This window comes from Manacus vitellinus, unplaced genomic scaffold (genome assembly GCF_001715985.3).
Source record: "Manacus vitellinus isolate BGI_N305 unplaced genomic scaffold, ASM171598v3 scaffold_54_pilon, whole genome shotgun sequence".
NCBI classification, from domain to species: domain Eukaryota; kingdom Metazoa; phylum Chordata; class Aves; order Passeriformes; family Pipridae; genus Manacus; species Manacus vitellinus.
Genome location: NW_021940645.1, coordinates 2,301,183 through 2,328,238, shown reverse-complemented (window position 1 = coordinate 2,328,238; position 27,056 = coordinate 2,301,183). Strand labels below are relative to the sequence as shown.

The 27,056-nt window shown below is 43.4% G+C and overlaps 1 protein-coding gene across 1 annotated transcript in view; it reads right to left on the bottom strand.

Moving 5' to 3' along the window:
* Nucleotides 1-3,676: 3,676 nt before the first annotated feature.
* Nucleotides 3,677-27,056, bottom strand: part of CDHR1 (cadherin related family member 1) — a 43,533-nt gene continuing 20,153 nt past the window's right edge. The window contains exons 10-17 of the mRNA XM_018081568.2: nt 25,893-25,993; nt 24,075-24,278; nt 20,857-21,009; nt 16,749-16,913; nt 14,533-14,600; nt 11,751-11,979; nt 10,605-10,859; nt 3,677-4,542 (exon numbers count right to left, since the gene is read on the bottom strand). Coding sequence (XP_017937057.1) covers nt 3,985-4,542; nt 10,605-10,859; nt 11,751-11,979; nt 14,533-14,600; nt 16,749-16,913; nt 20,857-21,009; nt 24,075-24,278; nt 25,893-25,993 — 1,733 coding nt within the window. The 3' untranslated portion in view covers nt 3,677-3,984. The remainder of the gene's footprint in view (nt 4,543-10,604; nt 10,860-11,750; nt 11,980-14,532; nt 14,601-16,748; nt 16,914-20,856; nt 21,010-24,074; nt 24,279-25,892; nt 25,994-27,056) is intronic.

Below are 27,056 nucleotides of genomic sequence, written 5' to 3'. Positions count from 1 at the left end.
TTGTGTCCAAACATATATTAGAGGACTGTTTTATTTTCAGACTAACTAGTGCGCACACACACACACACACACACACACACACACACATGCATGCACACTCTAACACACACTTGTGCCTATTGCTACACAAGTGTTGTTAATATATTCTTTAAAGTTAGGAACCAGAGCCGGTGAAAAATGAACAATTTGTCTTTCAGAGGCAAACACTGAACTGCTGTTTCCCCTCCCACGCTCCCCATCACTTGCACCCCTTTTCCCAGGATGGTGCTGTGGCTGCAGGGGGTGATGGGGATGCTCAGCCTGAACAGGCTGGTGAGGCAAGTGGACAGAGGCAGAGAACATGGTGGAGCAGGGGTTTGGGAGCTGGAGGTGCAAGCCAGGCACTTTCCCTAAATGCAGACAGGTGCCTGCCCATCCCGCTGCTTTGAAGCCAAAGCTTGCTTCCTTGGTAGAGGCAAAAAAGCCCTAATAAGCACCTAAAAGAAACGGCTTCCTGCTTGCAGAGCAGCTCACCGCTGTGATTCTCAGGAGTCTGAGGACATGTGACCTATTATTTTTCTTGGTTTGACCTCACGCTTTCCAGCACAACCAAAGCATGTGGCCCACAGACCCACAGCCATTGTCACATGTGTTGTTATAGATTGTCTAAAAAATAAAAATCTACAGTAGGCACCCCAGCTGTAAGCAGCGATAGAACCTAATGTGAGCTTCATGCTGTGGTAGTTTGGATTTCTAGTTGTATTTTGTTTTTTGGTGTGTGTTTTCCATGCTGTGTCTCCTCAGGCCCCATGTTTCCTCTCCCAGCACCTCCCTCTGCTGTAACATGCTGCACAGCTTTTGAACAGAGACCTGTTTTGTCACTGCGGACTCTTGGTGTGAATACTTCACAGGACTTCCTAGTCTTGTCAGTCTTTTAGTGTCAAAGCAATAAACACGACAGATTTTCAGAATACACAGATGTCCTCTGCTTCCTCTCTAGCCTTTTACAGTTACAAGTTGCAAAGAAACCCGAATGCCAAGGAGCTCTGGGGTTTGGCTGCAGGGATGGAGGAGACCAGGCAGTTGCAGCACATGTCACAGGGGGTCTGGAGTGGTGAGGAAGGGGCAGAAGCAGCCAGCCAGGCAGGGAAACCTTGACCTGGAAAAGCTATCTGTGTAGACAGTGCATACAGAGTAAGGCATGAGCTGATGCTGGTTGAAGACCAGCGTGGGGCTGTGGATGAAGGGGAGTGAAAAACAAAGCACTGTCTGTAATGACTGGCCTTCCATCACAGTCGACACAGAGAAACACTAGTACACACTAGAGATTGGAGAGAGCTGCTGAATCACAGCAAGGGAACAGCCAAAGACAAAACAACCCATCACCAAATGTAGAAAGTTCGTAACAAATCACATACCCACTGGCATCAGGCTGAATCTGCTGCCTTGTGAGGAGCCTTCCTACCCCCAGGGCCATGCTGCAGTGGGCTGCAGAACACTATGGGATCCTGCCCACCCCCTGTGCCACTTGGCATCCTGCTTCTCATCTGCTCTCCTTCCAGCCTGGTGTTGTCCAAAAACCACATAGCCCTTCTCTTGACTTGCAGCCCACAAAAGGGTCCATTTGCCCATCCTAGAAAGCTGCCTGGCTGCCCGTGCCCTTTTGGTCATGCAACAGGCAATGACAAGGCATTGTTGCAAGCAGAAGCACACTATGCACAGAAGCACCTTTTGCAGTTTTTTTTTTTAAATTTATTAACAAAAACCTTTGAAGTTGAAATACAGAGTAACTTGGAAAGAGTCTTACAACATAGTAATAAAACATCTTTATTGCCTCTTAAATATAATCTCTAAGACTATAAGCCTGTAATTCCTATTAAATCTCACTTAATTGAATGGTCTTTATAGGCTTTCCTCATTAGAGAATGCACACTGAATACTGGCTTTAAAACAACATCAGGAAGACAGTAGTATGGAGAATAAACAACAAACTTTTGGAACCTCAGGAAACATTGCAGACCCTGGCAGAGACACAACCAGCAGAAGGCGTGTGCTTGCACAGGGCAGCAAGAGAGGGGTTAGGGGGCTGCATGTCCCCTCCCTCTGACCAGCTCACAGTCAGGGGATGAGGACAAGGTGACTGCACACAACACCAGAGCCTTGGCCTTAGGCCACACTGCCCCAGGGGTGAGGGATAAGCAAGAAAACAGTGGAGAAAAGGAGAGACATGACAGGAGAGGTTCTGGGTGCAGTGCTGCTCTCATGGCCCCCAGCTGGGACCCTGCTGTACCTCTTGGCTACAGCTGCTGGCTCAGCCCACGGGTAACATGAGCCACGGTCACCCTCTGGCTTCTAGGTGGATTGAAATTAAAAAATACAGGATTTTCCCTGTAAGTGGGTAACTTCTTATTCAACCATCTATCCCCTAAACTGATGAAGTCCTACTGCAAAAAAAGGGAATTTTTCCAGCTAGTGGAGTAAGAGGAGATCTGGAGTGCCAGGTCTGCTGGTTCAACTGAAATGACAGCTGGAGAACTCTCAGGAACCCTTTGAATTAACACAGTGTCCTGTCCTGTAGACTTTGTTCCCCATCTTGATGTTCCCAGTGTCAATCCATGACAGCACAGCTTCTCTGCAGGGCCAGGGCTCAGGCAGAAGGTGCAGGGTGCCCAGCTCAGGCAGAGGGTGCAGGGTGCCCAGCCAGCCCAGTCCATTCTGCCTTCTTCCCAGCCTGATGCCCAGCTGAAAAACATCTCCTCAGAAACAAACATGAGGGAGAAACTGTGGGGTAGATCCAGTGAAAAAAGTGCTCTGCCCTCAGGGGCTTTTTACTGTCACATAACAGAAAAAAGGTGTCAGCTACCTTCCCACCTTCCCCCCCTTCCCATTAACTATTGCATAATTCACTCAAAAATACTGATAGGACAAACCAGAATATTTTATGGAAACCTCATTTTGCACTCACCAGTCCCTGGAACAAGCCAGGAGAGGTGATGAAATATATTCCTTGACGCCTTCTGCTAGCAGTGTACAACACCACATGATCTTTCCAGACACTTCCCTGACCAACATATGTGACTTTGCAGCACTTGTCTATGTTTTTCACTTATCATTTGACTCTCAGTTTTACCTTGTCTTCCCTGTGGATTTATCCGTGTCCTTCTCCTGCTGGGCTCCTCCTTTTTTGGGGCTCAGTGTCAGAAGGAGGTAGTACTGAGAGTGCTGCTACTGAGCTTCTGTGCTCCAATCTTGCCCCAGCTGGTCTAGGGAAGGCTGAAAAGCCCCTCCTGTCTCCTCCTCAGCAGCCAAGTCCGGGGCAGAAGCAAAGTGCAGCATCATGTCAATGCACTCTGGCAAAACCCAGCATAAGCTGCAGGAAAATGAAGATCTTCTCCAAGTCTGCCCGCTTACCTTTTGGGAATGAAGGTACTCAGGCCGTGAGCACATCACTCCGCCAGCTGTTGCAAAGCTTGTTACACCCTGAGGACAGGGCAGTGTCACTGCTGTAGGAGACCTGTGCATTGACTTGGTGCTCATGCTTTCAAAAGGGGGTTTGGGATTTGAAGTGATGGGATTTTGGGCACCTCAAACCCACCTGCCAGACCAGCTCAGAAGCAGCATCTTCCAGGGCCTTGGCTGCAGAGCATCTTGTTTGAAAGACCAGGCTCTGGGTAAAGATCTCCAAACTGGGGGCAACCTGAATCCCTGTTCACTTGGGGAGACTGTGGTTGGTGTACTCAGCACCGTAGTCAGACAGCTGCAGGGAGGGAGCAGCAGTGGGACACGGGCTGAAGGAATTGCAGTTGCGACTGGACACAGACCACAGCACTTCTGTGGGTGGGGTGACTCTGTAGCATGTGGTCCTGGTGGAAGGTGAGGGGTGGCTATCACAGTGAGGAGCTGCTCTCGGTTCACAGGGTGCTGACAGACAGGGGGAGGAGCACAGCACGTAAATACATCCATGCACAGCCACAGTCTGCAGTCTCTGGGGGCTGCTGAGAGCACCTAGATGTGGGGATCCCCGGTAGCTGCGTTCCTCTTCTCAAACCTCATTTTGAGCTCTGACACGAGGGCATTGTGGGTGCTGCTATGACCTTTCTTCTTTGGTGGCTTGACTATATGCTTGGGAGTGAGGGAGCCGGACACGGTTGGCACCCGCCACCCTGGGGTATCGCTCCTGGGAGCCAGGGCAGGGGGTGGCGGGGGCAAGGGGGCTGATGGTGGCACGGGGGTAACTTGGATGTTGTTGTTGCTGTTCTCATTGTTCTCAGGTAGGCTCTTGACATCATCCTCAACGACAAACTTCTCCGCAGCATTGCTGGGCCTCTTGAACTTCAGCCACTCCATCCTGACTGTCCGGGATGGCGGGATCTGTCTCTTTTTTATGATCCTTCTTACCGGCATGATTTTGCTGGATCGCTTGTTGCGCCAGAACATGGCAGTAGAGATCATGATAGTTATCAGCACCATTATGCCCATGACACCAGCTAGCACTCCTAAGGCTTTCATGGGGTTATCTTTAGTTTGCATCAAAAAGGCGGCCATAGGCCCTTTGTGAAGAGTCTGTAAAGGAGTACAAAGAAAACACATGACTTACTCTAGGGGACAGACAATGACCCAGAAATTTCATTTGTCCAAAATATGTAACAAGCAGGGCTGATTGAAGTTGTCTCTAAGAAACATGAGAGTCAAAGAGCCAGTCCAAGGGTGGAGAATTTAGACAGGGCTGGAGACTGGGCAAATTAATACTGTGAGGTAGATGACTGTTGAACACAAAAGCTTACAGAAGTATTGCCACTAAATTAGAACAGATTCCTGCATGTCACCACAGTGCTTGTTTAACTTGCAAGAACAGAGCACAAAAATAATTGGCTCAATTACTGAGCATGGCATTGAAAAGAATATGAGAAAACTTCATTTTATAAAACGGCAGTGTACAAATGAATAGTTAGCAGGTATGTGCTGCATTCTGTTTTCACGTACTCTTTTACAGACATAACAAAACTCTTTGAGGTAGGGGAGATGAGTAGAGCTAAAGAGCTTTGTTTTCAGAAAGAAAAGAAATAAGAAATGACATACACTACATATGGCATATTAAGGACAAATGAATGGCCAGTTCACTTCCCAGGTTAGCACACTGTACGTCTCGGAGGTCCCCGTATAATTTTGCGGATTTTGCCCTGCGGGTGGAGCCTGGATCTTTTCACACTTTTCCAGTACATGATGGTGGAGATCACCATTGTAACAGAAATGGTGGAAAGGACGCCACTCATGCATATTCCAAATATTGTCCATGGACGCTTCTTGAGGCCTAAAATATAGGATTTTACCCTGGACTTGATCTGGAAATATCAAAAATAAGAGAAATGGTCAACCCTCACATGGTTATATATGAAAGAGGCCAGTATCTATTATAAATACAGCTGGGGAACTAGACTGAAATGTGTATAGGATTGAGAGCCCATAAAATAAAGAGAGCTAAGTGTTGAACTAGGCACAGGAGAAGAGGCAGTTGCAAAGATGTCGAACTGAATCCAGAAATACCAAAAGAAGTTAGGAAGCACATATAAACACCTGGCTGATTGGGGAATAAAGGGTAGCAGCATGGCACATAGATTAGGAATGGACCTGACCTAGAAACCAAAAGCAGAGCAGCCCATGACTTTGGTGGAGCTTAGATTCACATCAGCTTTGTGGATCTGCATTTCACGGATTTTTTTGTACTTAAATCCCATCAGATGACAGAAATTCTACCCTGGTTTACTTAACTTCACATGAAAGTCAGATGAATTAAGTGTCAGATAAAACCTTGTTAAGTACATGGCCTCAAATCAGTCCACTTGTTATGAGTGTTGTCAAGATTTATTTTGTAGCGAGGCACTGATGGCTGAAAAGCATAGGACCAACACAAGGAGAAAGATGACATATATTTAAGAAGATGCTGTATCTCACTGATAATTATTCACTAGGTATTTGAAACCCTTGAATAAATGGTATGAGACAGAAGTACGTGTTGCTAGTGTACTACAGTTGCAGGGGTAAAAACTGATGAAACTTGTAGGGGTAGTTTCAGCATTTGGCTTCTTTCAACCCCCTGGTCTCAGCAAGTTTGTCACCTGTTCAGAGCTTCCAGTGATGAAGAGATAATTAATACCAAAACTAAAACTATTAAGAGTTAGCTGGTTCAGCCTCTCTTCTAGTTACTGGACCTGTACTATACAAAGCTTTGTCTAGAATTATCCTTGAATAACAACTCTTTTGTAATGTCTGCATAAAAACATCAGGCATTTTGTAAGCACACAGTGGGAGAATTCCTACTTGTCACGGCTGTGACACTCACAGGAAAAATAGGAGGAATAACCCAGGAATTTCATCATCTTAGCCAGCCTTCAGAGAGGCTTATGGGAAGTGCATTTGTCACCAAAAAAACTGCGTTCTTGTCTGTGCCATCACTGTGGCCCAGTCAGTTAATACCCAGAACAGCTCTGAGAAAGGTCTGAGCACATTCTAATAGTGAAAGTCTGAGAGCATTTGGACAAGTCAGTTGAAGCAGGTTGGCCCTGAGCACTACCCTGGACATTTAAAACACCTTCAGATCCTTTTGTCAATCACCAGCAGTTCCACCGGGCTGGGTCAACAAATAGTGTCACTTTGTAATTGCTGAAGCTGTTGTTTTTTCATGAGAGGCATGCTGTATTTTGAAGAGTGTATACAAAAGAGCACATATAAAACAAAAGCAGATACGTAATGAAATGAAAGCTGCCATATCTCTGTTGGCCAGAAGCTGAAAGAAACATTTTCTTTCTTAACAGGCATCACAAGAGTTAAAATACCACTGCTCACTGCTGTTTTTTTGCTGTGGCAGTTTCTCCAGAACCTTTCCTAATGCATGGGTGGCAGTGAGCAGAGCAAGTGGGCCATGTATCCAAAAGCTGGACCCAACAGGAGTGCGTGGTTGAGCTGTTCAGTCACAAGACCAGCTAAGGCTCACCAGCTATATTTAAAAGTCTAAGCAAGTAGACAAAGCTGTTAAGAGATCAAGCTATTGCAGATTATTGAACATGTGGCACTTAGGGACATGGTTTAGTGGTGGACTTGGTAGAGTTGGGTTAACAGTTGGACTTGATGATCTTAAAGGCCTTTACGAACCTAAACATGTCTATGATTCTATTACTGACAACTCAGGCTGCGTGGACTTGAGCAAGTGGGTCTGTACAATGAACCAGCTGGTTCTGAGGACCCCACATCCACATATTCAGCATTTCTGGGGTTTTGCTCCAGCCTTGTTGCAGGAATGGACTGCCTATTAGCGCCAAGGCACACTAAGTGTGTCCCCAAATACATTTTCATCTGAAAGAAGTCCACTTTGTGTGCTTGGAGCTATGTGAGACACAGGCCATCCCACAGCATGTAGGGATGATGAGGAGATTTGCTTCAGAAGTGACTCCTGATCCGAGGTAGAACACAGGCTGCCCCTACAGTGCTTATCCCAAAGTGCAGTGCTATCACCGTATATGAAAGCTGTGTTTACATCACTTTGTAATACAAACACCAGCATGGGGCAAGACTTCTCAAACCAAAGCAATCTTTTTTCAAGTCCATGGAACCGTGGAAAGAAGAGTCTAACAGCTCTGCAAATGTGGCAAAGGCTGTTTAGTGTCATCAACCATAGTCCCCATGGTTGCAGAGTCAGGATTAGAGGAGGACATCTCCATGTTAACTCACAGAAGATTTTTGTTGAACCTTTCAATTAGGACAATCTAAAACTGAGACTCACCAGCTATATTTAGAAGTCTAAATGAGTGGCCAAAGCTATTAAGAACTACAGATTATGTTGTCTAAATATGGACTTAATCCTCAGTCCATGAACAGGTGTAAATAAACGCCCCCCTATATTTGCAGAACCTCAGTGGAGTCAAGAGGCAGAGGGATGCCCTCATGAGGCCAACCTTCAGGATCAGGAGCGGGAATCAGCTCCAGGTTTCTGAGTAAGACATAAGGATGAAAAGAGAGTGGTTTTTCCAGCAGATGTTTTTTAATCTGTTGAGAAAGAATAGAAAATAACCAGATGCCACTCAATACCAATTTCCATGAAATCAGACTCAGTTAAATTAAAAGGCCCCTGGATTTTTTTATCACTGCATTATTCCAGGAGAAAAAGGTCCTTTTGGTGTGCATTACTGCTGAACTTAGCCACAAGGCATCCATCTCAAAGGGCACGGTCTTGTGCTAATTGCAATGGTAAACGTTAATTAGAAAATATGCCCATTTAATTACTTACTGTGATTAACACTTCAGGAAACCTCTAGAGGGTGCATTCAAAAATACCCTCCTTATCCAAAATCAGTAATATATAAATGTCCACCAAAGAGCAAAATAAGAGCCTTTGTACAGCTAGAGCACAGAGGGATGAAATGTACATTTGTAAGAGCCTCAGAGAAAGAGTGTGTGTGTGTGTGTGTGCAATATCCCTATACTAACAGATTGTTTTCTTCACAAAGTGTTAGCAGTGACTGGGACACACTGTCCCTGGGACACAGGGAATGAGCAAGGGTTTTGTACACTGGCACTGCATCTCACACACATGAAAACTGAAACCTGTTTCTGCAAAAGGATGTGATGCTGTTGGATAAAACCAAACCAAACTAAGCAAAACCAACACAAATAATTGCAAGCAATGGAAGAAGTAATGGAGACATGTACAAAAGCTTAAGGAGGATGTGACATCAGATTAGTAGTCCAGATCCTGCTGAGGAGACCTACTCAAAGAAAGAAGATGCTGTTGCTATCTCAGGCTCTGTGTTGGGACTTGGCATTGAGAAGAACATGGGAAGAAAGGAAAAACTGAAAAGAATCCATGTCTTCCCAGTCCTCCCTGCTTCCCTTTAGACTTTATCAGGAGAGGCACTCCCTCACTTCCTGCCAAAACTGTACCTCTGGAGGAGAGAAGAGGAAGCACAGAGGGGGCTTCATATGAGACACATTCTTTCATCAGGTGCTGCTGTTGCTTCAAGCGCTAGAAGGAAATCCAGGAAGCTCTTTATCCCAAAGTATCAGCTTTGCCGCCCTCTCCCCCAGCAGAGGAGGCGTGGGGCACCCTCTCTGCACTCCACACCCATCAGCTCTGTACCTTAGCCCCACATGTTAATGGAGAGGTTACCAGCTCATCCAGGAGGGCAGGGAAGGCTGAAGGTCAACAGCAGAGACAGTGCCTGGGTCCACCTGGTGCCACGCACTCCTGGAATGTGCACCCTGAGAAGCCTGGAAGCAAGGCAGGGAGGGCAAGTGCTCCCACTGCTGGCTGCGGGCGGCAGTTCTTATTTGTTATATAAACCCCACCACAACTTATGTTTCCGTGAGAAATCAAAGTGTTAAGCAGTTTTTTTCCTTTACATACGTAGGAATGGCTAAATGTCTAGACTTGTCACAGAGACCCAGCATGCACAGCCCCCCAGCTCCACGTGGCAGAGCCTTGCAGTGACATGCTCTGCCCATGCCGAGCTCTGTCACCTGCAACAGGGCTGGCTGGCCCCAACAGGCAGCCCCTGCTAGGGCAGACCCAAGTCCTCTGGCGGTCCTGGTGGGACAGGCACTGACATCAGGGACCAGGAGATACTCCTGTGTTGCTGGTGGCCAAGTTTATCTTGCTGATGGGTTCAAGGGATCTCTGAGGACACCTTTTACCTTGCAGCAGGCTCTGAACTGTGTACAAGAACAATCACATGAATGTGGTTCATAAGGAATAACAGCAGAATAAGAGGAGATGGAGAAAACAGAAGAAGATTGTAACAGAGAAAGGAGCAGTGGGAGCACTGTGACCAAACAAAGAGATGGCCAGCTGCTATCTGTAGGATGAGATTAGCATCTTTGCCCAGTATGTGTGTGGTCCAGAGACTGTCAGGCTAATGATGTGTTTCTCATCTACTTTAAAGCCCATTTCCTCCCTGCTGGTACCTACTTAAAGGCATGGCAAGGCGGTTACAATAACTAAGAATCATGCAAGCATGCGCTGCACACCATAAATCGCTGCTCCTTCTTTGGCTGACACAAAAGTTGGACTAAAAGGAGACTCTCAACCTACACGGTCTATCTTTTAGAGTCTTCTTTTTTCATCTGCTAATAATACTTCAGTTATTAAACTCACATCCGAAATTCTAAGTACTTTAAAGCATTTCTATAAAGTTTTTTTTACTTCTTCCTATGTCATTTATGTTGACTTGCACAACTACTCTGATTTATTTCATTCTGGTCCCAGCTACTTTCCACTCATTTTTGTAAGGAAAATGATTTTTTTCTTCTCCTGAATGAAAAAAACACCCCAAAAATTTAGCAGTTAGGATTTACCTTTACTCTCAGGAGTCTATAGTCCTTAATTTACATCTATCTCTAACAAGAAATTCATCTTCCAATCACGTTATGCTCCTACCTTTGTACCTTTACAATATTTCTGATCAAAATATCTTTTACATTTGTGGCCGTAGAATCCAAATTCACCACAAGGTTCTAGAAACACTCTACAAAACAGAGCTAGCAACAAAGTCTCAGACAGGGAGCAAGCAATGCCTGCCCTTTGGTGCCTCTCAAGGATGGTCTCACCTGAGGATTTTTCTAAAACATTTGCTTACCTCTTCTGTGATATCAATCTTCAGAACTGCCGTGGTACTGAAGGACGGGGAGCCTCGGTCTTTGGCCTGTACCACCAATGACCATATGCAGTCTTTGTTTTTTGTGATGTTGTGGATGATGTCTAGGGAACGAATATAGGATTTCAGCTTGATTTCCCCAGTGCTTTGGTCTATGTCAAACACGTTGGCTGGGTCTGCTTGCATGATGGAATAATCCACGATATTGTTGGGTTCTTCTGCATCTTGATCTATAGCCTGGGAGGGGAAGTGTGAAAAACAAAGGTGTTATTATTTATATCTTTGCCTGAGGACAAAAAGCTCCTGAGCATTCACTTCTGATAATATCTGTGCCATGACTGGGCTGCTTTTATTTTATCTTGGAAGCTATGCTACATTTTCTAGTGCAAAACAGCAGGTCTAGAGTTCTTTTTGTATAAGTGATTTCTATGTGAGATTAAATATAATCAGAGGAAAAACTGAACTATAACCTATCTGTAGAATGCAAATGGTCCACTGTGGGGGAACTTCTTACACAGCGTGGAGGACAAATGTGAAGTGATAGAGAACAATGGAATTAGCTCCATGCCATAAACTATAGCTGCCTTAATTTTTGTGCTGTGTTATTTATTCTACTAACATTATATGTTGTGCAATCAGGCTTCACGATACGCATTCAAATATGTGTAACATAGGATGTTCTGCTCCTTTGCCTGTGAATTGTTATTGCATTTTTTTACCTTCTGTTCCACACTGGATCAATGAATACATTTCTACAAAGCAAAGGGAAATAAGTTGTGTGGTTGAGCACAAAGGGTGTCAGGAAGGTTAAGTATTCAAAACCCTGTACTTTCATTCACTCATCTTATTTGGACTTCTTATGATGACTATATAGTCCTCCACCAGCTGATGGTTCAAATACTGTAAAAGCATTTTATATTTTGCCTATGGAATTTATTTCTCCTTCTCAGCAGCCTGTAAATACTATAATTCACACTTTAATCCATTTGTTACATCCAAATGGATGTGCAAAATAAAGCTGCAGGAAAAGCCAGCTTTCAGACATTCATCATGACCCCTCAGAATAAACAGCAGAGCTGGGGCTTTTCCAGAGAGCTCTGCTCAGTGACACATAGTGCTGTCCCTCACCTCTATCTTCACCGGTGACCCAATGATCATAGTCTTTTCCTGGATGTTTTCATTGAACTCTGGAGAGTGGTCATTGACATCTAGCACGGTGATAAACACTTCAGCCAAGCTGTATTTTCCATCTGTGTCCTCTGCTTTCACATAGAAATTATACTTGGAGTTCACTTCAGCATCTAACACAGCCCAGGGTTGGGTGTAAATTATGCCTGTTGATGGGTGGATTAGGAACCTGGAAAAGAAGCAAGAAAAGACTTTTGGGTTTTTTGGTCACTTAATGCATGCTTAGAGCCCAACTTTGCCTCAGGCTGTAAACACTGAAATGCTGTGCCCAAAGAGTGGTTCTCTTCACCTAACTCCTGTCTGGCTGATGTTTCCAAATCCTTTGCTCTACCTATTTTTTGTCTAGTTCCTTTGGGTTTGAAAATCAGAGAACTATCAGTGTCTTGTGTGTTTCTATCTGTTGTGCATTAGCCATTTTAGCTGCATTTTCTGTTAAAAGTCTTTGTCCTCGGTAAATGCTCGGTGTGATGGCCTTCTCCCAGAGTGATTTCCTTGCATTAAAACATTAAGCCTGTTTTTGCCTTTTTTTTTCCCCAGTTTAACAGTACAATGTATTAGATCACGTCCTGCATAAATTAAGATTTATTATATCACCTGGATAGTTAAGGGAAGTGTGCTGCATATCATAGTTAAGCTCTTCTCAGAATGGGTAAGAAAAATGTCTGCTGTCAAATCTCCCAAACTGCAGGGCAAATTATCTTCTCCAAAAACAATCACTTTTCCATAGACTGGCACTGGGATGGAGTGGGTGTTCAGATTTATCTGTTTCAAGTTCAATTCTACACATTTGTAATTACTGAGACACTGTCAAAAGTGTCAGCCCAAAGCTTGGATTTATAGAGAGGATACCAATGCAGTACCTTTTTAAAATGGACTGCTGATGTAGACTCCAAGCAGTAGGGCTTTTAACAGATGAAAGCTTTTATATACCCTTTGATTAATGTACAGGATAACAAAATATTTTCTGTATTCCCACTGTGAATGCAATTGAAAGTGATTATAAAAGGGGCACTTAGTAATCCAGAATCTTCAGTTATTCTCATTACCCTATTAAATAAAGACACAAATTTTGATGAGAGCCAAGACCTGGAGGTGGAAATAGCTGTGCAAACTCTAGGTAGGAGACAGTGCCTGTGCTAAGTGCCTCCTTAGCACCCGACCCAGTCTAACCATGCAGAGAGTACTCTCATCACTCCCATTTTAGTGGAAAAATAGAAACACTCCCACTGGCAGCTTGGATTACCAAAATAAAATTATCAGCATAATGTTTTTATCTTCAACAGTTAACACTATTTATCTTACTCTAGTACAATTCATTTTTCTGCCTGTGTAACTGCACATCCACTGATGTAACACCCAAGACATAAAACATCATACCTCTAACTGAAATTCTCAAATTTGCATCAAACTGTGTGTTCAGCAGATCTGGAGATGCTAGAACTAGAAAATCAATCCAGCCTTTCACAGCTATGCCATTCTGGCACAAGAGAATTAAAGAATACTTTAGAAGGAAGAAAAAAAGTCTTCACATTATGATTTCCTCATTCAACAGCATAAGAACAGCAAGTCTGAGCATCCCCATAATGCCAATCAAAATAAAGTTGCACTTATATTTTGTCTCCTAAATCCTTTGTCAACAACCTTCACAAGCTTCTTTGCACCAGCTGCTACATTCTAAACCTAAGAGGTCTGCCTGCATGACATGACCTTTTCTTGCTTGTCTCTCTGCAGTTAGCAGCTAGCTTAAAGACTTAGTGAGGAGGCTGAAAATAATCCATCGTGGAAATGCTCCTATATGTGTATCCTTCTGGCTACAGAAGAGATTCACCCTTAACATCTTGGATTTTGGACTTTGATTGTGTCCCCTAAACAGCTTTCACCTTTACAAGAAGAGTTCAGCTTTAGCTCCACGTGGATAACGTGCAGAGAAAAACGGATTCTGGGGATGAGTGCCTGAAAAGCTCATTCATTTCCAGTGTTCTGCCCTGCAGCCCCACCACGTCCAGGAGCTGCAGGATCCATCAGTAATATCTGTGACAGCCATGTCACTGATGCCAGCCACGTCTGGGAGCCCCAGCCAATGGGCCAGATGCTGGGATGGGCCACGCTGGGATGGACACAGTGACAGAGATGTTCTCCCCCAGCACTGTGCCCCCAAAGACAGTGAGAGAGCGGTAGGCATCATTACCAAATCATGTAGGCATCAGATTTTTTTCTTCCCTGATGCAGGACTATTAGGTTTAAATATAACATCCAAAACAGCTGATCTCCAAAGTTGAAGTTTATATTCTTGAATGTCTTGTCTTCTTTGATTTATTTTGACAAGAGTTGAAACTGAACTATTTGTACAGCCATATGGACAGGCAAGAGGAAAGAACAAGGGATTTTTTTTTTCCAGAACTGACTTTTCACAATCAGGCCAAACCCTCCTCTTTCTCTTACAGGCGTTTTTCAAATAGTGATTGAAAAATCCTGTATGTAGATACTTCAGCTGTCTTATGTGTCTTTGGGGGTTTGTGGATAAAATTCCTTGGGTTCATGAAGCAGATGTTTAATGATCACATTAGTTCTTTCGTTGTTGTTTTCAGAGAACTCACAAAGAACATGGCATAAACGTCCTTGGAAATGAGCAGGTCGAGAATAAGCATGTTAGTTTTTTCTAAAATTCCTTAAAACCTCTGCTTAGAGATTATATATTTTCATTTATTTACGTATTACTTACAGATCTGCTCCTGTTCCATAGATAGAGTACTTGATTTCTCCCCAAAGCCCTGAATCTGGATCTGTAGCCTGAAGAAAAGGAAAACAGAGTCATCCTTTACTGAAATGCAAAACCAAATGTTTCATTTCCCTTTTAACAACAGGCCGTGAAAAACCCAAATGCGTTTCCCTCTTTTTGTCATCACACTTTTAGTGGGAAATCGCATGAGCAAATCTGCACAATCTAACACCGGGAAATGTCACTGCCAGTCCCAGGAATGCTGTTCAGATGCCGCCTGTCCTCGGTGCCTGGGGACTCTGGCAGGGAGAGCAACGCTAGATGGCCCCATCCATCCACAGTTACCTCATTCTCCTTCGACAGAGATGGAGATAATCTCAATGATGTGAACACACTGTCCGCTCTCAAGCCTCCCTAATTATCAGTTAAACATTAATGAATATTCCCTAGGCAAAATTATTTACTTTATATAGAGTATTTTTAAGCTTCTGCTTGTTTAATTGATTCAATTTAAAGTAATGCATAACAAATGTTTCAATCTATACACAATATTTCAGCTTTGTTTATGTTTTAATCACTCTTGTGCCTGTGTGACTTTTAGTAACGCAAATACTATGCCAGATGATATCTTTGTTTCATACTCTTGTTGGCTTCCTCTCTTAGCTCAGGATTAGGAAAGCTATTGATTTGGTAGCAGCTATTTCCATAAGCTCTTGCCTCTCTGATAGCTCTGAGGAGGTGTTATATTATACTGTTGTATCTGGCCATCAAAACTCATGGTGGCAGTGGCTGATTCATTCATCTTCCTGTTTGAATATTTGAAAACTGGAACAATGTCTTTGCTTCCTGCATGGTTAACATAACACACCTGCATCCCTACTGACAGGGGTTGTTTTGTTCTTTGGCACGAGCTTGTCAGATTCTCTCACCTCACCATTTTGACCGCAGCTGACTTTAGTACTGTCTAGCTTTTCCTAAAACATTTGCACACTTGGGGCTTCTTCCAGAATTGCCATTCTGCGTACTTGGAGCATCTTAGTTTTTCAAGTATATTTGTGAATCTGGGTCAGGTTGACAGCACATGACTAAATTTTACACAGACTCCTCAGCTACGTTGTCCTGTGAACTTTGGCTCAGAATGGCTAGTTTTGTTGTTTCTGCAAACATTTTTTAAATTGCCTTTTTTTTGCTGCCCACCTCCTAGAATTTTTTATTCCCCTTACCTCTAAGATAGTGATGTTTAGGAGTCTCTGTTTTCTAAAGCTTTCTTATTAGCTTCCTCTAATAATATTTTCTGCACTGTTTATGTCCAACTTATTTTTGATTCTTCCATCCCTAAAATTTGACTTCAGCACTTTGTTATTCCAATTATTTAATTTTCTTTCTTACTTGTAGCCAGCCTGTGCTGGAGATCTCTGGCAACCTGCCTCCACCATCCTTACCCATGAGACCTGTTCAAGGTGACTTGCATCACCCATTGAGCCCCAAGTGGCCAGCAGCTTTTTTGGCTGTGTGACATGAGGTCTGCTTCCAGTCCCAGCAGCTGCAATAAAGAGATACAGCTCACACTGACAGCTGGAAATGTTCCTCCACCACACAGGGCCCATGTAACACCCTGACTTTCTTCCTATGAAAATGTGAGATAACTGGAAAATCTATAGGCATATTTTTCCCACTATGAGAAGATACTTACATACGTATCATATGTTTGTCCCAGCCCTAAACATTTTAATGTTATGTCCCTGCCTTCATTAACTGTTTAATTATGCATTTAGCAGTCAGATTCCTCCCAGGAGGAGGAGACTAATACCTACTAAGCAGCCATGTTGTTTTCTTTTTACTCCTACTTAAGCAAGCAAATCCAGTAAATCCAATTCTGCTTAGCCATAACTGAATCTTCCCACTGGACACTGATTTGGCTGGGGCTTTCTTAGTACTCACAGGCCATGTGATTTGTCTTAAAAGCAGATGGCCTTTAATTAAAAACCAAAGTAAATTTGTTGTTCTGGAAAACGTTTGCCTAAAACCTTATTTTTTCCAGAAGTGGGTTTTTTTTTTTGTGTGTGTGTGTATTCTGGAAGGGAATTGGAGTTCAGTCTGGAAGCTGAATAGCGAGTAGGATTTACTACTTGCCTCTGTCCACTATTTTTAAGGTACTTGAACAGTCTTCACAGAAACACAGAAGAGAGAGCATTTCTTAAGAGGTGAATGAAACTTACTGTAACAGCAACCACGTTTGAGCCCCCTGGGGAGTTCTCAGGGATCCTGGCAATGTAGTAGTCAGAGGAGAACTTAGGGACGTTGTCGTTGGTGTCCAGCAAGCGAATCACTATGTCAGCCGTCGAGCTGAATTTCTCCGGCGTGTTCACCTCTATCGCAAGAAGCTAAGGAGAGAAGTTAGGACAATAAACCACACCAAACAGGGTAAAGAGATGAGAGAACCAGTGCTCTGGGATGTCTGGAAGCAGCATTACCCCTACCCCAAATGCTGGATGGTCAAGCATCAGGCACGCACAGCAGAATCCCATTTCCCAAGGTTTGTGAGAATTCCTACTTATCAGACTTCTTGGGACTTCTACCCTTGCTCATACAGATTAGGACTGTATCAGATACCCACAGGGGCTTTTGAATTGCTTCTCTATCTCTGAGGAGAACAGAGAACTCTGGCACCCCACATTCTCCTAACTCTGCTCATCTGACTGGACAGGCAACCACATACAGCTAAACGAGGGATGGGGAGAAGCCAGCAGCATGGATGTTCTGGCTGGCTGTTAGCAGAGCTTAATGCTAGTGACAGGCCTAACTGATCCTCAGCTGAGGGTAGCTGGCACTGTTTGGTTAGCAAGTTGGGTTCTCACATTGCCCCTTAACGCACGGCTAATTGATGCAGGGAAGAGCAGCCATCAGAGAGAAGGAAGAGGATAACCCAGGCATCTGGCATGTGGTAGTTCTCAGTAGGTCGAGTTCTCACATCCCCTCTTGGGAAGAGACCCAAGCAAGTGTTTGGTGAGTCACTTCCAAAACCACAGATAAGCATAGGACTTCAGCTACTTAGCACAGAATGTTTTGTCTCCTGTTCTTAGTTTAACACAAAAAGTTCAGTAAGACACCTGATCTGGTAGAGCATCAAGCTCAGGCGGTGTGTGGCTGAGCAAGGAAGAGCAGCTTCAGCAACAGAAAGGCACCAGGACCTTCACAGCCTCTGCCCCAGCTGTCTGTCCTTGTTGGGTGTGTGCATCACACAGAGTCAGCACCAGGACATCAGTCCTGGGCTCTGCCCTGGCTGCATCCAAATGACTAACACCATGAACCATGGTCTAATGTTTGGTTTCCATGACTGGGCAGAGACCTAGTTAACACAAAGCATGTGGGCTCTAGGACCCTACTGGGGACAGCACACCAGTAACAGACTGGTGAGCAGGACACTAATTGAGACATGACAGGCTCAGCTGAAAAATCTGGCTGCACAGGTTTTAATCACTCGCTGGGCCCTCAGACTCTCTCACCATGGCACAGCTCCATATGATGCTCAACAGCAGTGGCACTGCTGACTGGCCTGGGGGTACACACTGTGCTCCAGCCCCTGCTCTGCCAGACTCGAATGCCTCTATCATCTCGAGGTGACAGGGAGGGTGGGGAGCAGTTTAAGTAGACAGGGAAAAGGCTATCTCAGTATCATCTCCTAGGGCTGTTCCTGCTGTGTGAACATTTATAGTGGTTGGAAATAAAGTGTGAAAGGGTACTTGAAGAAATTAATCTCGAAGGATTGCTTGCGATTACTCAGGACACATCTGCTCTAAAAGGCGAGCCTGGTCACTGCATCTCTGTGCTAACTTTTGTGTTTAGCAGTCTCAGGTGGTGCCACAGCAAAAGAAATCTTTGAAGGGACAGTTATACACACATCAGCAAAAATCTCCCCATGAGCAATCTCAGCTCCTTGAGCAGGACAGAGATAAAATCTTAGTGCTTATCATGCATGTGGAGCTATATCTAAATTATAATATCTGCAGTGAAATAATCTTTGCTGCTGGGATCAGCCCATCTTAGAATACCTTATGAGAGCTTAGTATTTTTACTTTGTTTTCTACACTAATTTTTATTTCCTCTCCTTTTAGCAGCCACAGTCCAGCTATGTCAACATGCTGAAAACATCTTCCTTCAGGGAGGAATTTTTGTCAGCTTACTTGCCTGCAGTATCTTATGCAGATCTGTGTTGTTTGTTTTATGCAGAGAGAAAAAAATTAGCATAGAACTATTACTCTGCAGGACTACATATCAACTTTTAACTCAATATCCAGAAGAGCAAACTGACATGCAATCTTAAAAGTGACAGGTAAATTTTTAAATAGAGTTTGATTTGGCAATTGGAGATAACAGCAGCCTCATCTGGTCCCTCTCTGCAGGAGATGTGAGTGTCTGCAGAATGTCCAGGCTCCTACCAAGGCACAGTGTACTCTAAGCTGAAGGAGGTGGAGGCAGGAGGTCTGGCCCACAAAGCATGTCAGCTCATGACAAGATGGGACAGCAATATCTGGCCCCCATGACAGAGGAACTTGAGATCTAAGAGGCCAGGCTGGAGGCACATGAATTACCATAGCTGCCATACTGCTTGAGCCCTTAGACAGCTGAAAATGAAGGAAGTCCTGACTACTAATTACATGTAAGAGCAAATGGAAGATAGATTTCTCTAGTAGCCTTTGCTTAGGAAGTTTTTCAGTGCATCTCCCAGTTGAATTAGCTTTAATTCCACTCTGGCATTTTACTCTTCAGAAACAAACCAGAGGAGAGGGATCATTGCTTACAGGAAAAAAAAACCCTGAAAATAACTTCTCAAAGCTGCTGTAAGATACACATTAAATAGAAACATTAAAATATTTCATCCAAAATTCTAACCAGAATTAGTACATTAGCAGCTGAAACTGGGTAGGAAGTGATTTGAACTTTTCAGGAAAATGAAGACAGCAATGAGGTCTTTATAAAGTATTTGCTACCATATATTGCTACCATATCATCCAACTGCACCTTCTCCATTTGGAATTGAGACAAAGGCTGCACTTTTGAAGCAATGCCTTATGGTCTCCACTAGAAATATTTTCTGAAAATCTTTCTCCAGTGGAAATAATTTCATTTAAAAAAAAAGTTAGCAACTGTTTAAGCTACAAGAATATATATATACTTTTTCCTGGTAATTAATTCTTTTGGTATTCATGGAAATCACATTAACTACTTTGATTTCTATTAGTATTCACGAGGAGGCCATGTGTAACTCCTTTGCTGGTCTTTCGGTAGTTTAACCTGAATAAATGTGCACTTATTGTAATTAGTTTTGGTAGCACTTTATGGCCCTTTCAGAATCTTTCACTTTAGTACAGTAATGACGCCTCATATTTTTGTAGCATCTGTAACCTATGAAGCTCAAAATGGCTAAGAAACATTACAAGAGGAGATGTGAAACGTACTGCAGTGAAACTTGCTAAGGACACAAAGCAAATCATACAGGAAGGGGGAAAACAACATTCAGGAATTTTGGCTTCTGGACCGTGCAAAAAATTCCACTTTCTGTACATTACAAAACTAGCATATTTTAATACTCAACTTGATAATTTTGGCATTTTTTTTTAAACTGATTTTCTATGCAATTCTTTGCGATTAGAACTGAACCATCTACACTGATGTTCAGAGGCAGCTGACACAAAACCAGACTACTTAGTTATCTTGTTGACGAGCCAGAGAATCCATCAGGGAAGGTGATAATGGAAGGTTTCAGTTTTTGGATGAAAGCTGGTTCTTGCATGGCTGGTTTAGAGCATGGGTGAGCCTCAGGTCAGCCTGCAAAAGGCCATAACATAGATAGATTCTGACAAAGGCAGTGAGCAATTTTGGGAAATTATCTTCCAGTCAGCTGGGGTCTTCAGCCTGCCAACATTCAAAAGTATGATCATGCATCAAATTACTTAGCACTAAGCAGGTAAAGTTCTGGCTCCAGAGAAATCAGGATTTCATCCTGTGAATTTATTATTGTGAGAGCAGAAATAACACCCTCAGGGTTCAGCCTAGAATGACTCAGAGCCACCAACATGTACAGTTTCCAGAGAGAGATAAAAATCAACACTGTGCACTGACCAGGCTAAATCAGTCCACAGATGCATCCATTAAACCTTGGGAAGGTGATGAACCAGAGGCAGAAATGAGTTTCCCTTACATGTAATATCATGTCACTGACAATGCATCAGACAGCTCCAGATGGATTAAGAAGCTAAATAACCTCAGATACAGAAGCCATCATACCCGCAATGTATACACTGACAAAGAGGACCTGAAAAGTACCTTGAAGGTTAACACCTTGAAACTTTCAAAGTCAATAGCAGCAGAATTTTCCACTATTATTGTAACCTGAGCCTCATTCAGGACAGTTTGGGGAACCACTCGGAAGATGCCACCAGGTCCAACAAGACGGAGGTTGAATTTAGCATTGGCTCCCTGTGAACAAAAGCAGATACAGCATGGTTTTCAGTGAATGATGCATTTCTTACAACCTAGATTGCTCTGATTCTTCAAACTGTACAAAATAAGAATGGGTCTTACTGCTTAGAGCCCTCTGCTCTCCATCCCTTGGGGAAGAGACTGCTAAGAAGCTTAGTTGTATAATCCCTCCAGCCCTGGTCACAAGACAGACACAGCTTTTCTTAAAATAGATTGACAAGCTTGGTTATTCTTTCAATCATAATGGAAAAACCTGCAGCAGGATTGGCTGAGAGGGATCTTGTGGCAAGCAGCCTTGGGCTTCGTGCCACACACTGTGAGCTACTGCAGGTGACAGAGATGACAGCACATGCACATCAGCAGGCAAGTCCTGCCTCTTCCTCGTTCCTGCTAAGGAAAGACAACTGAAGTACTTGAGCAAGGACAATGGAACCCTAAAAAACCCAGTCTTACAGAATGGTTTGGGCTGAAAGGGACCTTATAGTTCACCATGTTCCAACCCCCCTGCCACAAATAGGGACACCTTCCACTAGATCAGGTTGCTCAGAGCCCCATCCACCAGGCCTTGCACACTTCCAGTGTTTGGTCTCTGTCTAAGAACTCACAACTTGGGAGTTTTTAGGGATGATCAAGATGCAGAGTCACAAAGACATGCAATTTCCAAACAGAGGTGATGCTCCACATTTTGCACTGACTGGATTAAGCTAGCCCAGAGTTGCAGGCACTAAACCTTCTGGAAGTTGATGCACCTGGGGGTTGGAAAGGACCTCCACTTGTGCAGAATAAAATCTTACACACACACTTGTCAGCTCCAGGTGAAGTGAGAAGCCAAATCCCATGACAGAGATAAACTTTCTAGCTGGAAAGAATATGGGAAGCAGCAGTATCCAAAAGGTTACCACCACTTGTGTGCAAGTTGGGGAGAATGAGCCAGAGCCAGATGGTCAGACTGATTCTCTTAAACCAAACTGGAACATGAAAGAAGATGAAATGGGGATTCTTATATTTCTGCCTTACAGAGAAGACGAGAAAATGAGCTGAGCCCACCACACCAAACTCAAAGTTCACCAGTTTCTCAAACAATGTCATGTTTACACTGTGACAGACAGATTCACTGCCTGGCTGGTGTCATGTTCTCCCCCTAGCATGAATCTTGAGATGAAAAATTTCTAATAATAACTTGCAAACAGGACAACTCTACTTTCAGCTGTATCCCTGGAGGGCTTGTTACAAGCAGCTCTGGATGCAGCCCGAGTTCATGTCAAGAGAAAAAGCATTCAGCAGCTGTCCCTTAAGGGAAACAAAATGACCTTGGATCCAAACTCAGTGGTCTGCATTGTTTGGTCACACAAACCCAGTCTCCAGCTACAGAGATGACGACAGGGTCTCTTTTGCTGGACACTAAAGCCAAACACACAACGCCAGAGCTCCTGAACTATGGAAAACAGTGCTGATGGCAAGAGTGGACAGTCTGACCACACAAAGTCCTCTGCACTTGGGACTGTACATGACTAGAAGAAGGGTGGCATGGCATGGGAAGAGAACTGCCTCCCTCCAATAACTGAGTGATTTCTGCCAGTGATGTCCACTGAACCCAGGTCTGCTCAGAGCAAGACAATGTCTCCAAGCAGACAGCCATGGGACACAGGAAGGACTGAAGGAACAGCAGCACTGAGCCCTAAGCTCTACCTGTTGAAAAGGTCTGGGGGAGAAATTTCTGCCTGATTTTCTTGCATGTAAAGATGGCACTTCCATCTGGCCTACACCAGACTTTGCCCACAGCTTCCTCCTCCTCCCCTGTACCATCCACTCCCCCAAAAGGAAGAGTCACTAATGGCTGTGACAGAAACAGACATGTTTAATTTTTTTCCTCTCTACACACTCATCTTATGTGGAAGGGAAAACATTGCATTCTCTGCCTTAAAAGAAAAGCAACCCATCCCCTCTAGAGCAATGCCTTACACTGCACTAGGAAGCTTCTTGAAGAAATCTATACAGTGTATTTATCAATGTTTTCCGCTTATTTTACAGCCTAACTTGCAGCCTGAATATTTTGTCAGCCTAGATATATGTTTTGTCTCTAAATAAAAGAGATGGGTTTCGTTTCTTTCCTTCTGCAGCAGCAGCCCCTGTGACAATAGCAGGATAGACATAGCACTGCTTTGAAAGCAGTCATTTATCTGCTTGCTGCAGAGCAGCAGAAGGGAAGGGGAAGAAGCCAGTGGGTTTGATAAAGCACAATACCATCAAACCAGCACAATACTGAGCACAGTTACAGAAGAGAGCCCTTTCCAATAGTAATATAGTTCTCAGAAGCATTAAGCTTTTTTTCTTGTCACTACCTAACCTCAGGCTAACTCAGATGGATGTCATTCATACAGTATTTAGGGATCCCTATAGCAACCATCACCATAGTATCTACCGGCATCACAGGTCAGTAGACTGCAGGCTGAGATGGATGGAGTCTTCTTTCCTTTTCCTTTACCTGGATAGAGTTAGTTTGGCTCTGGCATAATTTTTAAGACAACCTAAAAATATCAGTCCAGTGGGAATGATTTATCAAAGCATGCACTGCAGACCTTGACTGTAACATAAGGGCCAGAAGGACAACATATTGTAATAAAAACAATGTAAGGGTACAGACTACTGTTTCCTGCAGGGGCTGGAGATGATACAAACAGCATCTTCCCTTTAGTGAAGTTACTAAAGGGATTGGAACCTCTAAGTAAATCGCCAAAGGGAGTACGTTGTTGGATATTACACTGGCAACAATTGAATGTAACCAATACTTAGGGGAAGTTCATAAGGACTGTTCAACTTCAGTTGCCACAAGAACTGGGCTGCAGGTTTAGGACCAGCCTTGTCATCAACAGTATATGACAGACTAACTATACTTCTTGGTCCAGGCTATCTGTGGTATTGGACCCTACAACTACTGTGTCTGTCCTAGGCTTTTGGGGAATGCAGGTGAAGTAGCTGAATTCCTAAAATGACATTTCCCCATCTGACAGCTCTTTCTAGTCTTTGAGAAAATAAGACAGGAAAAGTGAAAGTCCATTTACCTGATCTGAATCATTGACTGTGATCTTCAATCCCCTTAGGATTTCACCCTCTGGGGGGTGCTCATACATGGTCAGTTCAAATCTGTTCTGGGGACCATTTTCTCCGTAGAACGTTGGTGGGTGGTTGTTGAGGTCGACCACACGTATAGTCACCATGGCAAAAGTGTGCTCGGAGGTGTCACCTTCCTGGCTGACTTCTGATGCCTGCAGCAGGCAGGAGAAAGAAAGGAATTATGAGGGTATTTTCTCTTTCCTCAGATTCACGTTCAGGCATTTTTCCACATGTACAAATCACCTTAACACACTAGCTTGTACAAAGATTCACAGATTTATTTTCCTCTAAAACCTCAGTCCATTTCACACTAAAGCTTATGATGATTAGAAGATTATGGTAATAAACCAGTCCCAACAAAGCCCCAGTGAAAAAAAATCTCCTAGTTTAGTGAGCTTAGTAACTCACCCTAGGTGAAAACAGTTCTTTTAAAACAAATAATCCAATAGAGGCAAGGTAATGGCTTGCCTAAAGTGTTGACAGAATAGAAAAGGAAGACAATGTTTAAATTTACTATAGTACCACAAGTAGTTCATTGTCACGTTGCTGCAAGGACTGCAGTCTTGAATACTTTGAGAAAAACTGTACTTGGGCTATTTAGGTAAATATTTGAAAAAAGAAAAAAATACATACTTTTTTTAGACTTATAATTCTAGATGAGTTTAATTTAAACTGGATATAGTATGGACAGACAGGCAAACCTAGCTGTTTTTCTGAACCAAAATATCAAACCTATCTGGGTTTCAACAACTCCAACATGCAGCCTGATTCACTGGATTGAACCTAAGACATTTCTTCTGCCAGGACAGAAACTCTGGCTGATGTTTTTAAAGCAAAGGCTACCTCTAACATGCCTTTTTACTGGGTAACACAACACCCTTTTTGTTCCTCAGGTAGATTTTGTAGCCTGCAAAAGCTCTGGGTCACCACATAGATAATTAGGAGATCAGAAAAGCTTGCAAGGGCTTAACCCATCCTGCCTCTGAGAAGCACTAGCAGACTGCAGTGAAGCAGTGTGAATAGAGGAAGAAATGGTGCCCCAGTTTAACTGAGACCATGAGAACTCTGTGATCTCCCAGGTACAACATGCTGCTTGAGCCCACTAGCAAGCAAGGGCCCCTGGGGATGCTACAGTGGTCCTGGCAATGTGCAAAGCCTCAAAGCTGCCTTTAGACAATATTGTTCTTACCATGACAATAATATGCATTTGCTGAAGAAAACTGATTATAATTTAACTCTAAACATTACTCTACTCTCTACACTCTAGTCTTCACAATTTAACTCTACACTTTCAAATACTTTGTCTTTAGAAATTACTTAAAATAATGCAGCCTGTCACAGGGATACCAACTCATCAAGGTGTTAGTTCACTGAGGTGTCAACATGTACATGGCTGATCAGTGCCTCAGGAATGGATGCTGATATGATATTGAATGATCTGTCCCAGTCCTATTAATAATCACAGATTTGACTGTTACCTATCTTATCATACAGAGGTTACAAGACATTAATTCCCAGTTTAGCAATAAAATCTGGAAACACAGAGAACAGGTATCCACAGATGGTAAAGGACGTTGATTTTCTAGACTTAGAGATGAAATTAGGACAAGATGACTTCATTTGAAAGAAGTAATTTGAGATACTAAATAGGCCAAGGAACAAAAGCAATTTGTTCTGTTTTATACTACCTGGCATTCTGTTCAAATACAGGAGGTAGTTTCTAAAACAGGAAAAGTCAGCTGCCTGAAAGTGGTCACAGAACATACCTGAACTTTTAGTTCATACACTTCTTTCTTGAGCTGATTTGGGCTTTTTATCACAGAAATGGCTCCAGTTGTGTTGTTGATTTCAAATGAACCTTCACTTCCTGCAATAAAACCATGATGCTCTAGTTACATGCCACACTCTTTCTCTGAAACAAGCATGAGCAATCAACTGTACACTTCATTAAGCATATCTTTTCCACTTTTGAAAAATGAAGCATTTCTATGACTGGTCACAGCGAGATGAAAACACAGATGAGGGCCAAAAAGAGTTTCCTCTCCTAGGAATGGCTCACTGGAGTTCTGCCCCTATGGGTAGCTGTGATCACTTTTCTCTCCCCACCCTGGTAAGGTTCCCTTCAAGCCTCAGCAAACAGGCATGCAAATTTTTTATTTATTTCTATTATGCTGTCTTTTTTTATATGCTGGTTTAGACAAAAATAGACATTTGTCATTGTAATTAGCAAATGCATAATTAAGTCTGAGAAACAAGAACATTTCTCTCACTAATATCAGCTAAGGTGAGAAGTCTGACAATCTGTTACTCTTTCTGCAGACAGCATCTCTGGAGAAGCATCTTCTGGTCTTAAACATTTAGTTGTTAAAAAAACCTCTCAACCTGTTGCAAGGCTGTCCTGAACAAAAAGGGTTTTTTGGAGTATCTGGGTAAACCCCAAGGTTTCTGCATTGAGGCAGAGTCTGACAGGCAGGATAGGGCTGCAGGCTGACTTTGCTACCACCACCCAGCTTGCATCGATCTGAAGAGCAGATCAGTCCCAGGCTGCAGTCCCTAGAGACTTCCTAAATTTGTGCTGAAGCAAATGCCAGCTTGAAGAGAGGCGGCAGTGTCTCATCATGATATCAGGACCCATCCTGCCATCCCAGCCAAAAGCAGGCTGGTGCCCAGGAAGGGGACTGGCTGGCAGCTCAGGGGGCTCTGTCCTGCTTTGCTGAGGGGCTGTGGCCATCCCTGCACACTGCCTCACATACAGTACTGACCACAACCAAGTGTTGCAGCAGAGTCTACCTTCGAGAGGAAAAGGGAGGAAATCCCTTCAAATGAAGGTGATCAAGACTTCAGAAATAAAGGATGATGACCTGAAGGCTCAGTCATTTTTCTTTTTCTCAGTCTTAATTCCAATGCTGATTTTTAAACCATCCAATAGT